The 14,565-nt window shown below is 46.2% G+C and overlaps 1 protein-coding gene across 3 annotated transcripts in view; it reads left to right on the plus strand.

Annotated features, from left to right (window-relative positions):
* The window catches only part of pkn3 (protein kinase N3), a 96,616-nt gene that overhangs the window by 21,057 nt on the left and 60,994 nt on the right, over positions 1-14,565 (plus strand). For all 3 annotated transcript variants that reach the window (XM_080509674.1, XM_080509675.1, XM_080509676.1), the window contains exons 2-7: positions 4,280-4,556; positions 9,303-9,472; positions 9,769-9,889; positions 11,047-11,198; positions 12,461-12,680; positions 12,753-12,935. In XM_080509674.1, the coding sequence (XP_080365800.1) occupies positions 4,280-4,556; positions 9,303-9,472; positions 9,769-9,889; positions 11,047-11,198; positions 12,461-12,680; positions 12,753-12,935 (1,123 nt within the window). The remainder of the gene's footprint in view (positions 1-4,279; positions 4,557-9,302; positions 9,473-9,768; positions 9,890-11,046; positions 11,199-12,460; positions 12,681-12,752; positions 12,936-14,565) is intronic.

Genomic DNA, 14,565 nt, shown 5'->3' on the forward strand with positions numbered 1-14,565 from the left:
GGACGGGGGGCGCTGGTTGTCCTGTCGTCTCCCTCCCAGGCGGTGGACGGGGGGCTGGTTGTCCTGTCGTCTCCCTCCCAGGCGGTGGACGGGGGGCTGGTTGTCCTGTCGTCTCCCTCCCAGGCGGTGGACGGGGGGCTGGTTGTCCTGTCGTCTCCCTCCCAGGAGGTGGACGGGGGGCTGGTTGTCCTGTCGTCTCCCTCCCAGGAGGTGGACGGGGGGCTGGTTGTCCTGTCGTCTCCCTCCCAGACGGTGGACGGGGGGCTGGTTGTCCTGTCGTCTCCCTCCCAGACGGTGGACGGGGCGCTGGTTGTCCTGTCGTCTCCCTCCCAGGAGGTGGACGGGGGGCTGGTTGTCCTGTCGTCTCCCTCCCAGACGGTGGACGGGGGGCTGGTTGTCCTGTCGTCTCCCTCCCAGGCGGTGGACGGGGCGCTGGTTGTCCTGTCGTCTCCCTCCCAGGCGGTGGACGGGGCGCTGGTTGTCCTGTCGTCTCCCTCCCAGGCGGTGGACGGGGGGCTGGTTGTCCTGTCGTCTCCCTCCCAGGCGGTGGACGGGGGGCTGGTTGTCCTGTCGTCTCCCTCCCAGGAGGTGGACGGGGGGCGCTGGTTGTCCTGTCGTGTCCCTCCCAGGCGGTGGACGGGGACGCTGGTTGTCCTGTCGTGTCCCTCCCAGGCGGTGGACGGGGACGCTGGTTGTCCTGTCGTCTCCCTCCCAGGCGGTGGACGGGGGGCTGGTTGTCCTGTCGTCTCCCTCCCAGGCGGTGGACGGGGGGCTGGTTGTCCTGTCGTCTCCCTCCCAGGAGGTGGACGGGGGGCGCTGGTTGTCCTGTCGTGTCCCTCCCAGGCGGTGGACGGGGACGCTGGTTGTCCTGTCGTCTCCCTCCCAGGCGGTGGACGGGGCGAAGGTGATGTTATTCACGGTGTCCTCGGGAAGCTTCAGGAGCTCCTGGATGAATCCTCCCAGCGATGTTTCCGTGTTTTCCTCCTCGCGTTCTGGAAGTCCCGCGAAGACGAGGTTGTCCCGCATACTCCTGCTTTGGAGGTCCATGATGGACTCCTTCATGTTCTTATTCTCCCGAGTCAGGCCGCTCAGTCCCTGGTTCAGCAGGTTCATCTCACTTCTGAGTCCGATGTTCTCTGCTGTGAGAGCCGCCACCTGCTGTTGGCTGAATTCCAGCGACTCACGAAGAGCTTGGAATTCACGGTGGAGTACCTCCACCAGGGCGAGACGGGCGTCGAAGCTGGACAGCTTGGTGTTGATGCTGTCCAGGATGTCCTCAGACTGTTTGGATGGAGAAGGAGCCGCTGTTGGGGAGCTTTCAGCACGGCTCCTCTTGGATGAGGTCTGTGGCGTCTTCGACATCACGACGAGCCGGTCGTAGCACTCGTCCAAGTATTCTTGAAGTTCTTCTATCGTTTCCTCTTCCAGCGTTATGTTTTAGCTTAATTTTACCCTTTATTTAGTTTAGTTTAGTTGTTGTTTTTTTCGTTTTTCCCCCCTCTGTTGTCGAAAAAGTTTGCTTTACAAGCTGGGTGGCGCCATGTTGGATTACACTGGATTACGTCACACTGGGATCACTCACTGCGCATGCTCCTCTCTGGCTTACGCATTTCTGATTACTGTGAATCATTGTGGTGGATGGCAGCACATTGGTTTTATCTCGTCTATAAAACTACCATAAATCGTAACAAACTACGCTGTTACCAGGATATTAAAGTGGGAACATACGAAAACTTAGCTGGAATGATGGAATGAGGCATCATGTTGGTGTACCAATATCTACACAGTGGAAAGGTGGGCCATGTGCTGTCATCCAAAGAAAGTGATTTTTAGGTTTTGTAGGAAGATGCAAGTTTGCTGTTCCCGCAGCTTCAGTTTTAAGGAAGGTTCAAATCTCATATGTAATAAACCAAGATGAAATCCTTTCAAATTTGTTATTCTTTATTACAACCATGAGCCTTTTATACAGTGAGACATGGACAACTCTGCTCTCACTCATCTTCTACATCAGAGTTTATATTGCTTTAAAAGTTACACAGTGCTGCACTGGTCCACAGGTCGTATGCCTGTCTCTCCTCTTTATGTTTACAATGTTGTTGTTTCAACTGCTTTCACCTCGCTATCCAGTTGTTATGACAGCCCCGCACGGCGTATGCGATGCTTAAACATGGCGAATAAGGTCAATTGCATAATTATTGGTGTGAATGATGCGACATTGATGGGCAGTTTGTGATGCCATCAGAGTGGGTGAGAGGACTAATCTATTGTACATATTCTGGAAACAATGCCTCAGAGTCCAGTTTTGGGGAAAATATTTTCATAAAATGATCATTTCTTGAGAGGGAAATGTGGCTTTCAAAGCAGTCGGATGCAAACTTTAGACACTCGGAGGCTCAGTTTAACGCAGATGCACGATTTTGCTCCATCTGACTCAATGATGAATGTCGCTTGAAATTGCGGGAGCAAAAGAAATGACCACATTGTTCTCTCGTCAAAAAGGTCGTGCTTTATGGTGGGCCTGGGCAATAAATTTTAATTTTACAAATACCAAAATGTACGAAATTGGCCACGTTGGTATATTCGCCGCTGCGGTAGCTGAAGTGAACGGCTTTAGAGGCGATCGACCCGATGCCTCTTCTATCATCCCAATTGACATTTACAGTCCTTTAAAGTGGCAATAAATAGGTCCAGGGGAGTCGTACTATCAATATGCACAGAAATCCAAAATGATGCTTGTACATAAGCTCCCAATGCTCTGTAAATAAACTAAAAGAGCTAAATTTGAATGATGGGTTTTCAGACTCACTTTTCTTAGAAATAAAAAACAAAAATGCAGTACCATAATTGGTGTAATATACCGCCCACTGGATTCTGATTATATGTTTAGAGACCAGCTTGAAAATGTTCTGTGCCCCATCAATTAAAGGAATAAAAACTGCATAATAATGGGTGATTTTAATATTGATGCATCTAAAGAAGGGAAGAATTAAATTGATTTCATAAATACAATAGTTTCTTCATTTATTCCCAGAATCAACAAACATGCTAGAGTCACAGAAGCAAGTCCATTTTGGACAACATAACAAATATACAAAACATCGAAAGCAAAGCAGGAGTCGTATGCTCAGATATCACAGATCAATTACCCAGTCACATATTATATGAAACTATGAATGACCTAATGAAAATAAATGCCCTGCACCAAATCCATGTCCCAGGAAAAAAGTTAAGGTGTTAAACAACAAAACCCTCCCATACTTGATCCAACACCTTCAAGCTAAAAACTGGAGAAGTGTTGAGCTCCCCCACCAGGTAGAACAGAGAAAGATCACTGTGAACTCAAGCTGGAGGGAATCGATGAAAAAACACTTTGGGGATGTAGATGAACCCCAAATAGCACTTTTATCATGTTTATAGCACAGAAACCTCAATTTAGTATATGGGTCCTTTAACATATTCAGCTTTGTATAATTAGTTTTTGCAGCCACAACTTTCACATTGGTCTCCAAAGAGTGGATGCAACGCAGGTACAGAGACCGGGACTTGGGCACAGGCACGATGGCCGAAACTGAACCGGAGTGTCCGTTGGCCAGCTAAGAGCAGCTCCGGTGCACTACCAAATGTGCACATCACCCTGCTCCGAGCACCAAGCCCCAGTGTCCGCCGTCACATTGCGTATGCATTCTGGGCCCCAATGTGGAAGTAGCGGCCGGCACTTGTCATGACGCCGGTGTTGCGTCTTGCACCGAGGGGCCACTGGGACGGGTGGGCCCTTGTTCGCTTTCTTGGAACCAACACGGAAGTTGTGGTTGTAAAATCACTGGTGACGCGACGCTGTCAAGTCACTGAACAGCTTTGTGCTATTTTGAAAATCTTTTTTGTTTTAATATCATTTTCTTAACTAAATCCAATGGTCAAAACATGCACTGACCGCAAGATTGATACTTATAGAAATGAATGAAATGTGATTGTGGTTTTGGTGGTAGAACCACTTCAAGGTAGAGGGAGATGATTTTCACATTTGATGGATGGTTTTCATAGCTGATTGAGCTATTTCAGGCAGTTGGACTATCTCTAAAACGGAGGTATCCAAACTTGTAGACTTGGCAGCCAGATCCCAGAGTAATCTGTATGGCAGGGGTATTCAATTCCCGCCTCGAGGGCCGGTGTCCTGCATGTTTTTGGTTTCTCCCAGTTGCAACACTCCTGAATGTAGTAAGGGTAGACAATATAAAAGATCTCATTCACGTGTCCAGTGATGGTGTTCTGTGTCCCTCAGAGTGGAAACCTGCAGGATCTGGATGAGTGGGACATTCTGGATCCTGAGTTCCAACAGCGTCTGGATGATGCTCGCATGGTGCTCAGGCAGGAGATCCAGCGAGAGCTGAAGATCAAGGAGGCCGCTGAGAGGATGCGTCGGGCCGTCACCAGCCGCAAGAGTGCCTCAGAGGTGGAGGGTCAACTCCGAGCATCTAACCGTAAGCTGGAGAAGCTACACTGGGAGCTGCAGGAGTTCAACGCCAGGTGTATGGCCACAGAGAAAGACAATGCCACAGGTGAGGAAGACATGGAGATAGAAGCACATTATCGTCTTCATATAGAAAGTGAAATGGCTCCGCTATACTGACACTCACCGAGAAGGAGACTGTAAAGGAATCTAACGCTGAGGCAGTATTGTACATTACTGTCACTTTCAGTCTGTTAAGCCGTGTTTCCACCGCACAAATAGTGCAGGACGGAACGGAGCCTTACGGAGCGGTACGGCAAAGCGTAACCGGAACCAAATCTGGTTCCCGGTTCCACTGCAGAAAGGAGGTTTAAAAGTAGGCGGGGTTTGAGCCCCACAGATGTGAAGTTGCAACAGTCGTCTCAGCCAGGAGGCAGATCTGGACCTTATGAATCCTCTGTTGTTGTTTACATCCTCCACTTTGCACTAGTTGTTTAGTTAACTGATATTTTTTGCAGCCACAGAGCTGCAGCTGTAACTTCCGTGTTGGTCCTGAGAGAGTGAACAGTCTGGTGACTTGCCCCGCACCCGGAGGTGACCCGGCTGGCACTGGTGCGCTGCACCGGGATACGGGTTGCCTTGAGCTTTCTGCTCAAACGCTGGAGCAGCCATTCTGGCAGCTCCGCGCCGGAGCACGGAGGCTGCTCTGGCCGTCTCTTTGCATCGCGCCCGTGGTCTATCCCCACACCACGCCTTCTGCCTGACCACCGTCAGCGTGGACGTGATGCATCGCGAATGGCAGTGCGGACGCCGAGCTTCCTGTTCAAACGCGATGCTGCGCTGACCGCGGCTGAACAGAACGCTGACCGCTGCTCCATCGCATTTGAACAGAAACCTCAGACGCAATGCGATGCATGGCGCGCGGATGCGATGCTGCAAACAGAAAGCTCCGACGCGATGCAAAGTCCCGAGCCCCGGTCTCACCCTGCCTCACATCTGCTCTTTCATGACCAACATGAAAGTTGAGCAGCAAAGAAAAGGAAAAAAAAAACAACTATTAAAAGGTTTTTCTTTCTTGTCACACATTTATAGTACAACAACAGTCTGAAATTTATGAAAAATAGATCAATAGAAATAAGAAAATCAAACCACAAAAACAAGCGGATGCAAACACAAACATTTTATTGTCCCAGATATGCTGTTCCTTAAATATTATTGCAATGCTGGGTGCGCTTTGCCGTAGCGTAGCCTCCCGCTCTGCCCTGCCACGTCCTGTGTAGTGGAATAGCGGCTAAAGTGCTTGGACTACAATGGCACCAGTGGTCTAGATCTCCACCAAGATGAAAATACAGACAACCCGTGTTTTCTAACAATGCCCAATGAGTCATGGGGGGCATTCTGCATGTCCGTGGGTGTCAAGCGCGCCTCACCATTGTGAAGTTTTATCCTGCACTTTTCCCCACTTGACAGGGGAGCTTGCTTCAGAAGAAACTGGCTGGAATTCACTTAATGACAATTTTGGTTTTCTTTATTTTGAAAAAAGGCTAAATAGGTGAAAACCTTTAAATACAAACACAAATAGACTGTCCTTCCTATGAACATTAAAATCCAACATTTTAATAGCCTTTTAAACATGTGACAGAAATCTGACCACATGATTTAATCACAGCTCCTGGCAACCCAAATGCCAGATGAACCACACATGACCTTCACAGGCTCCTTCTTGTTTTTGAATCCTTTTTCTTTTGATCCTGCATTCCAGAGTCACTGCCTTCTGAGTGAATGCTTACAAACATTTCTGCTTAGTAGATCACCTCCACCTGATGTGATCGAGCTGCTGGCTGGAAGCCACACTCACACCGTGATCAACTCAGGCAGATAGAGGGCACTGCTGCTCAGCTCAACACCTCCCACTGGATCTTTCTACGGAGCTCGCTAGAAAGTTTGCACACAGTTAGCTGGTTCGTGGTCAGAGATTTCTTCCTGGGCTTCTTGCATGCTCCTCCATTGGCAGCAGGATCTTCAAACGTTTGACATCCTGATGGAGGATTGTGGACTGAAGCTCCCTCCGGATGCTTGGCTGCAGGCTGCTTTGAGCCAGGATACTCGGGTGCCGATGTTACAGGTTTCCCAAGGTCCTCTTTTGGCTTGCAAAGCATTTCGTTGCCCTCCAAACCTGGGTGACCAGGTGAGACGGGTTGCTTAAATTGACCTCTTGTAACTGCAGCAGCAAAGGATTTCGTCTGCATCTTTGCAACACTTCAGCAGAAAACTGTGATCCACAGTGTCAAGCAGAGCTGAGGTTCAGAAGTACCAATACTATAATACATATATGATATAATGTAATGCATATAATACAACAATTTCCCCTCTGCTGCCATCAAAAAGGTCATTAGTGACCTTAGTTATTAGATTCTGTGGAGTGAAGTTTACGGAAGCCAGATTAGAATGTCCCCCTTCTCAACCTGGTCTCCAAGCAGAGAACACGTCTGGTGTAAAACACAGAGCAATGGAACCCTAAGAGAGCTTTTGCATCAACACAAGCTCGGGACTCTGGTTTTCCTCTGTGCGGAGAACCGTACCTTCTCTCGCTCCTTCATTAACACCTTGTGTGTGCACTCGCCCGCACTGATGGAGATAAGCTCTCCACACAGCCACAGTTAGCATCTGAACCACTAACTTGTGCCGCCGTGATTCCTCCGTATCGAGTTTGACTGTATGTCTCAACATCCAGTTAAACTCTAGCGTTACAGTAATAATTCTGTCCCAGTGAGACCGCAAGCTCCTAGCGTCCCCCGCGCATGCACGTCACGGCTGTCTAGTTTATCTGGTCACCAAGCAACCGCCGCGTCCCCAGAAAGAGCAAGTCAAACGCCTCTAGTGGCTGCGGAGGTCAGCGCAACCTCTCTTTACGCCCACCTGGTGGTCGCAACGAGTCATTGCTTGAATCTCACACCTTCCTTGTTATTTAAGATTGTTATATTTTGCACAGGAATATTAACTAACTTAAATAATCTTTTTACAAACAAGACGGATATTTTGGTATTAGCTATTTCCAGTTTAGCTGGTGCTGCCCCAATTTCATTATTATTTGATAAATAACCTTTTTAACAAACAAGACTGATATTTTGGTATTGGCTATTTCCAGTTTAGCTGGTGCTGCCCCAATTTCATTATTATTAGATAATCAATTTATTCAAATTAATAAAGAAAAGTTTTGTTGGTAATGGATCATGCATTTCGCAGAGCCATTTCTACAGAACACCCAGCAGCTGGTGCAGCAGCAGACACCGGGTATGCAGGTGACAGGTGTTTGCTCCCTGGCCATACCTGCTCCTTTGCTATTGCTGTGTAGTGATGGTACAATTGATAATCACAGGGATGTAGTGATGTGTAGGGCCAGTCTGGCCTTCACAATGAGGAGGGCTGGAGGGTGACATGTTGTCCTGGGGTGTGGAAGTAGGGGCAGAAGGGTTTATTGGAGAGGAAGAGTATTTATAGTACCGCCATGCTTGTGATCCATACTGGACCACATACTGAACATTGTAGGAAAGCGTTTCACTGGCATGCTTATCTTGGTGAATTCCATCATTCTTAAACTCCCAAAACAGATTAAAGTTCTCAATAAAAAGCATGTCCCAGGCTCGACATGCTGACTGGAGCCTTGTGTGCAGGTAGAGAACACGACCCAAAGGGTCTGATCCGCCGTCAATCCAGGGAATTGGACCAGAAACAAAAATAGAATTTCTACACTTTTTCAGGACATTGAAAAGAAGATTAAAATGATTTAGGTGTGCTCAGATTTACGACAAGATATGTCGTTAACTCCAACATGGACGACAATTCTCTCAATTGAAGCTGGGAGGGTGCAGTCAGCTCCTGGATGCCGGTAGACTCCATAGCGCACTGGTAGTAGTAGTGATTGATAAATTCCTCAAGATATTCCACTGTGGTGACTGCACAGTGCAAGACTGTACCAGATCGGCTGAATATGTTGCTATTTAATAACTATCTGGAAGTCTCACGAGATCCCACAGGATCTCACAGCATCTCACTATCTCTCCGCTTGTCTAACCTTGAATTCAAAGTGGATCTCATTGTACCATATCTTTAGTACTTCTGCTCATCCATTAATAATTTTTTTTTAAATCAAATGACACCTTCAGGAAATACAAATAGGCATATTGCAGCATCCCTGATTAATCCAGAAAGAAAGTGTTCTGGCTGTGATGTCACTTCAATCTCCGACCTGCTGGAGAGGGTTTGTTTTTCAATGTCAACTTTTGAGCAAATATGCCTTTAACTGTTGTCTTATTTTGACTTATAAAAAACAATTTACGTGAATTATGGTGTTATGAGCGCTTTAAAGCTCAATTGTTCATAGCCGGCTATTTAGAAAAGACATTGCTCATGTGTCATCTTCAATGACGCATGAACACAAAGCATTACGGAAACTCAAAGAAAACAATACACAGAGCAGAGGTGAGGTATCACATTAAATTGCATCCAGTGCAGACTGCTGAGTTATGAAATGATGTCTTTGTGCTGCATTGCCAACTGCATTAACCACCATGGGATAACATGGAATGGGCTCCTATCGTATTACAGCGTGGAAGAGAAAAGCTCAAGCTCCATCATTATTATTAAATGCACTCATAAAGATGGCAGAGCGGGCCTCGGTTTCACACTTGATCATGCAAAAGCAGATCAGAGCACAACCTCCAAAACAAAGATCTTCACAGTTTAGTATATTTAGTATCTCTTTAGTGTCATAGTGTGAGTACAAAGTTGTTATGAGGACTGTGCGAAAAGTTTAGGAGGATAAATCTGAGGTTTCTTGTGTGTCTTCATGAAGGTCCCCTGGACGAAGTGGACAGCCAAGTTGCAGAATCATGTCAGTGGGTAGAGGACATGTCACCTCTCGCAGGCCGGGTCAGAACTCTGCAGAAACAACTCACAATGGAGTCCAAGGTCAAACAAGGCGCTGAGAACATGATCCAGACTTACACCAACGGATCAATTAAGGTACAGAACTGAAGAGCTAAATAAAATACCCAAACTGCCATCTGATCAGCAGCTCCTGGAAGATCTTGTTCAACTTCAAATCTTCTCATAAATTCAGGTTGCATTTACTTATTCTAGCAGCACTGTCTATGTTTTAATAATAAACAGAATTATTTGTATAGATTTTAGGTAGAAAACAAAGTTTTTTATTTACATTAGGATCAATTAAATCACATTTTACGACCAATTCATGTCATGTTTTTTGTTGTTGTTACTTTTAAAGTTGCTTCATGGCAATATTCTTTATCCTTCCCCAGGACAGGAAGATGCTCTCCACAGCTCAGCAGATGCTGCAGGACAGTCGCACCAAGATTGAGCTGCTGCGCATGCAGATCATCAAAGTCAGCCAGGTCAGACACAGACAAGACGGCTCACATGGTATGTCTACACATTTACAGCTTGTTTCTACAGATCATGTTGACCATTGTTGGCTTCATCCAGAAATAGGATTTATACTTTGTACAGAAGAAGATTTTAATAAACGTTATCAGCCAGTGATTTGTGGAGGCAGGAAAAGTCTGTAGGACTGGAGAATTTCTCAGAATATTTTATTCTTATTCAAAAAGATGAAAAAATGTTTTAAAATGTTATTTGTGCTTAGTTGTCTTAAACTAATGTGTATAGTAAAAAAAAAAAAAATCTTATTTAATATGATAAAAATATAAGTGTAACATGTCTTGCCAGGTCCTGGGCAAACAGGTCCTAGGTGACGGGTCAGACTAAAAGCAGTTCAAAACACCTCTATGGACAAACACCAAAAGAGAGGACGCAGCTGTGGCCCCACCCTGGAGCCAGGCCCGGGGTTGGGGCTCCTTTGCGAGCGCCTGGTGGCCGGGCTCTTGCCCGCAAGACCCGGCCAATCTTAGCCTGAAGGGACGACGCGGGCCCTTCCTCCTCATCCTCCTATGGACCCACCACCTACAGAGGCTGCCGTAGGGGTCGGGTGCAGTGTGGATTGGGTGGCAGTCGACGGCAGGGGCCTCGACGACCCGATCCCCGGACACGGACTCTGGCTTTTGGGACATGGAATGTGACCTCGCTGGGGGGGAAGGAGCCCGAGCTTGTGAGGGAGGTTGAGAGATACCGTCTAGATATAGTTGGGCTCACCTCCACTCACAGCTTGGACTCTGGAACCCAGCTCCTCCACAGGGGCTGGTTACTCCACTTCTCTGGAGTTGCCCGTGGTGTAAGGCGGCGGGCTGGAGTGGGCTTGCTTATTGCCCCACAGCTCAGCCGCCATGTGTTGGAGTTCACCCCGGTGAACGAGAGGGTTGCGTCCCTACGCCTTCAAGTAGGGGACAGGTCTCTGACTGTTGTCTCGGCCTATGCACCGAACAGTAGTTCAGAGTACCCAACCTTCTTGGGGTCCCTGGGAGGGGTGCTAGATAGTGCCCCAACTGGGGACTCCATTGGACTTCTGGGGATAAGTTCTGCACCTTTTACCTTGAGCTGTTGTAAGTTTGTGTTTCCCCCTGGGGAGGAATAAAGCTCTCTACTCTACTCTCCTCAGGCTAATGTGCTCCCTCTGCTCTCAGGTCAGGCTGTGGATGTCTTCAGCCCATTGGAGTTACGCTTGGCAGAACTCAGACACCACATGAAGATTGAATCGGCCGTAGCAGAAGGAGCCAAAAATGTGGTGCAAAAGCTAAGTGGGCGTAAAATTCCCGACCGCCGAATACTTGCAGAGGTTGGTACAAGAAAAAAGCTGCTACCTTTAATTAAGGATCTCAAACAACTATTACTCTACGTCTTGATGCCACAGCAGAACCTGGAAGGTCTAGTGGAGTCCTTTCCTTTGTGGCTCATGGCCGTCACGGCCGGAGTAGGTCGTGGTGTAAAGAAAGAGTAATAGAAAAAGAAGTTAGTTCTCCACCTGGTATTGTTTAAACTGTGACTCCGACGGTCTGAAAGTGTTGTGATGATGCTAATGACCTCCGTAAAACATGATGACCTACGTCGAAGGTCGGAAAATAGAAAATGGACCTGTGTCTACTAATTACCTGGTCCAAGAAATCAATTCAGCTTGAACTTTCTGATCTCAATCTGTTCACAAAGACAGAACTGGAACATGAAGACAGATTTACAGAAATGTAACAAAAGATTTCTGTTTGGAGTGAGTACCTTTCTGAAAGACCTTTCATAAATTCTTTGGAAAGAAATTTTGAGGATGTGTTTGAACGATAGTGATGTTCGATGTCTGGGTCAGACCATCTTAATTTAGCTTTTATTTTGTTGACTATTTTACCTACTTTGTTCTTTTTTTCTAATGTAGTCTAGCTTCATCAATTTTATTTCATTTATAAATTTGTTTTCTAAGCTCCTATTGATTTTTACTGTTTATTTTCTTATCTTCCACTGTGGTCCACTGACCACGGTGTGGACTCCTGACTGGCTGGGTCCCCAATAGCTGTAGGCTGTGGCTTCTCTCCATATGGTTGCCCCCCAAGGAGGGTGTTTTCTCTCCTGGCTCATCAGTGCCTGCCTATTCTTGCATCTGTTTTAATATGTGTGGGGGTGGATGTTTTTATTTTTATTGTACAGTATGTGAGGCACTTTGTGCTGCAATCTTTTTTTTAATGAAAATTGCTATATCAGTAAAGTTTGATTTGATTTGATCTCCAAAATTAATTTGCAGTGGTAAATGTACAAAAGGAAGAGCAATGAGCAGGCGATAGGATGATGGATGCTCAGAGCTTATTGATGCAGGTTGTCCTATGAAGGTCCCACCTCATCACTTCCAGGACTTAAAGACCCTGCTTAAAGACCCCACATGCCAGACACCTTCAGAGGTCAAATAGCAATTTCATTTAATTCACAGAGAAAGGGAGAGACACGAGACTACAGGCTTCAGACCAGTATCAGTCATAATGTTGGGGCTGTTCTGTGTATCTATCCTTATAGCCAGTGTTTTTTTTGTTTTTCCAAGAATGTTTTGTGTTGGTTCCTCAGGCACAGGCGCAGATGCAGGAGTCATGTCAGAAGGTGGATCTGTTGCGTCTGTCCCTGGAGAGACGTCGAGGAGAGCTTCCTGTGGACCACCCTGCACACGCTGCTATCAAAGAGGAGCTCGTGGGGGGGTCATTGTCTTCTACTGAAAATCAAAAGAAACAGTCCTGTTCTCCGTTGCTTTCAACATCTTCCTCCTTCTTCAAACCAGCCAGTCTGACAGGTCTGTGGTTTCATCTGATCTGTTGTTTTTGAACCATTGAGCCTCGAGAGTGATTAAAGTCTATCCCTCCAGGTCGACTGGAAGTGTGTCTGATGGGCTGTCAGGACCTGCTGGAGTTGGTTCCGGGACGGTGCCATGTGCCCACTGTCCCAATGACACCCGGGAGCATGTTGGATTCAAAGTCTCTGAAGGTTAGAGCTGGCCAATTAGGACGCAGCGTTAATGGGAAGACCACCAAGGCTCAGGAGTTGTCCTGTAAGTCAGTGCTGCTGCACACCCACAATACACTGCTTCACCTGAAGTTGCTCATGTCCAGTTCACATTTTTAGTCATTTAAATCTGACTTCCATATCAAAAGTGAAGCATATTGGATATGTATTGAAGACCAGATATGAAAGTGGCCTTAGTCAGATTTGAAACTCGTTTCAGTCCTGTCATGTTCCAATACCACAATATCCCTTCAAGCTCCAAATGGGAAGAAGATGTCAACATCAACACAGACCCAACGGTTTGGTCACAAATCTGTAGAAACACATTCAAAATGAGCAAAAACACCAATATACAGCTTATACAATACAAGGTCCTTCACTAGTTCATTACAGGACAAAGATGTTCAAGATGCTCTCACTTCCTCTAACATATGTTCAAACTGCACAGCTGATCTCCCTGATATCTAGCTACATGCACGTGCATGCTATGTACGCCAATTCAAACATTCCGGCACAAGATCTGTGAAAACTTATCATTATGCCTGGACCCCCCCATTCCAGTTTCACCTGCACTTTGCCTGTTAGGTGATCTCACAGAAATTAAAAGAGAGAAAAACGAGTCTTTCATGCTCCTGGTCTCTCTAAGTGTTGATCTTGATGAACTAGAAATCCAAAAGTAGTCTGAATATAAAGTTATTTAAAAACGTACTCCTCGACCACATCACATTGGAGAGAATGTCTGTGTCGGGTTTAGGCTATAGACATTTCTGAAATCTGCCAGAAAGAACAAGACAACAAGGGTAAGTTTGTTTTGACTCGCGAGGAGAATGGATAGGGAGTGCTTCAGCCACAACCTCCAACCCATTCTGAAGACTCTCTCCCACTTCCTCTCTTTTATTAGGGGTTCGAAGGTGGGGAGTGGAAGAAAGGTGAAAGGAAAGCACCGTAGTGGAAAATCACTAGACAAGCACAAGTCGGAACATTCAGTATGTGTGTGGCAGTTTTATCAGTCTCGGACAGCGTGTTCCTACAAGTATTCAAAATACAAGATTAAACGGCAAAGACGCCGTGCTTATTGCAACGTTTCAAATGATTTGGCATGAAGGTGAATTAAGCATAAATATGGTAACTTTATGTAATAATATTCTAACATATCCCTCCTGTTTACCATACTTGTGCTTACATTCTCATAGTCACTTGTAATCAGCCACTTCGGTCCGTCGATTTTCAGCTGCAAGATCATTTTTGTAAGAACACAAACATTTCCACTCAGAGTTCTTGTACTGTTACTCGTAATCTTCAGGGTCTGGGAATAGGTCGGGCAAGGACAGAAAATCCTCATCCTCGCCAGTTTCAGAGTTATGATCAGCATTCCCCAACAACGGATGAGCCTGCGCCATGTCCTGAGAAAGAAATAAAAAGTCAAAAGTACCTCCTATCTAAGGCATCTGTTCCTGTCTCGACAATTATTTTCCCTAAAAATGTAAATGCAAACTAAGTATTTTTTTCCTAAGCAGTTATTGAAACTGAATTTATTAATATTAAACAATTGAAGTTGATCTTGTTGGCGGTGCAGCAACATCAGTTCTGGATCCACCTGCAACATCTCACATCAGATTAGACGGTCCGATAATTTTATTAATGATCAACCACCAAAGAAATACTGACTTTAAACC

Source organism: Blennius ocellaris (genome assembly GCF_963422515.1).
Source record: "Blennius ocellaris genome assembly, chromosome: 15".
NCBI lineage: Eukaryota > Metazoa > Chordata > Actinopteri > Blenniiformes > Blenniidae > Blennius > Blennius ocellaris.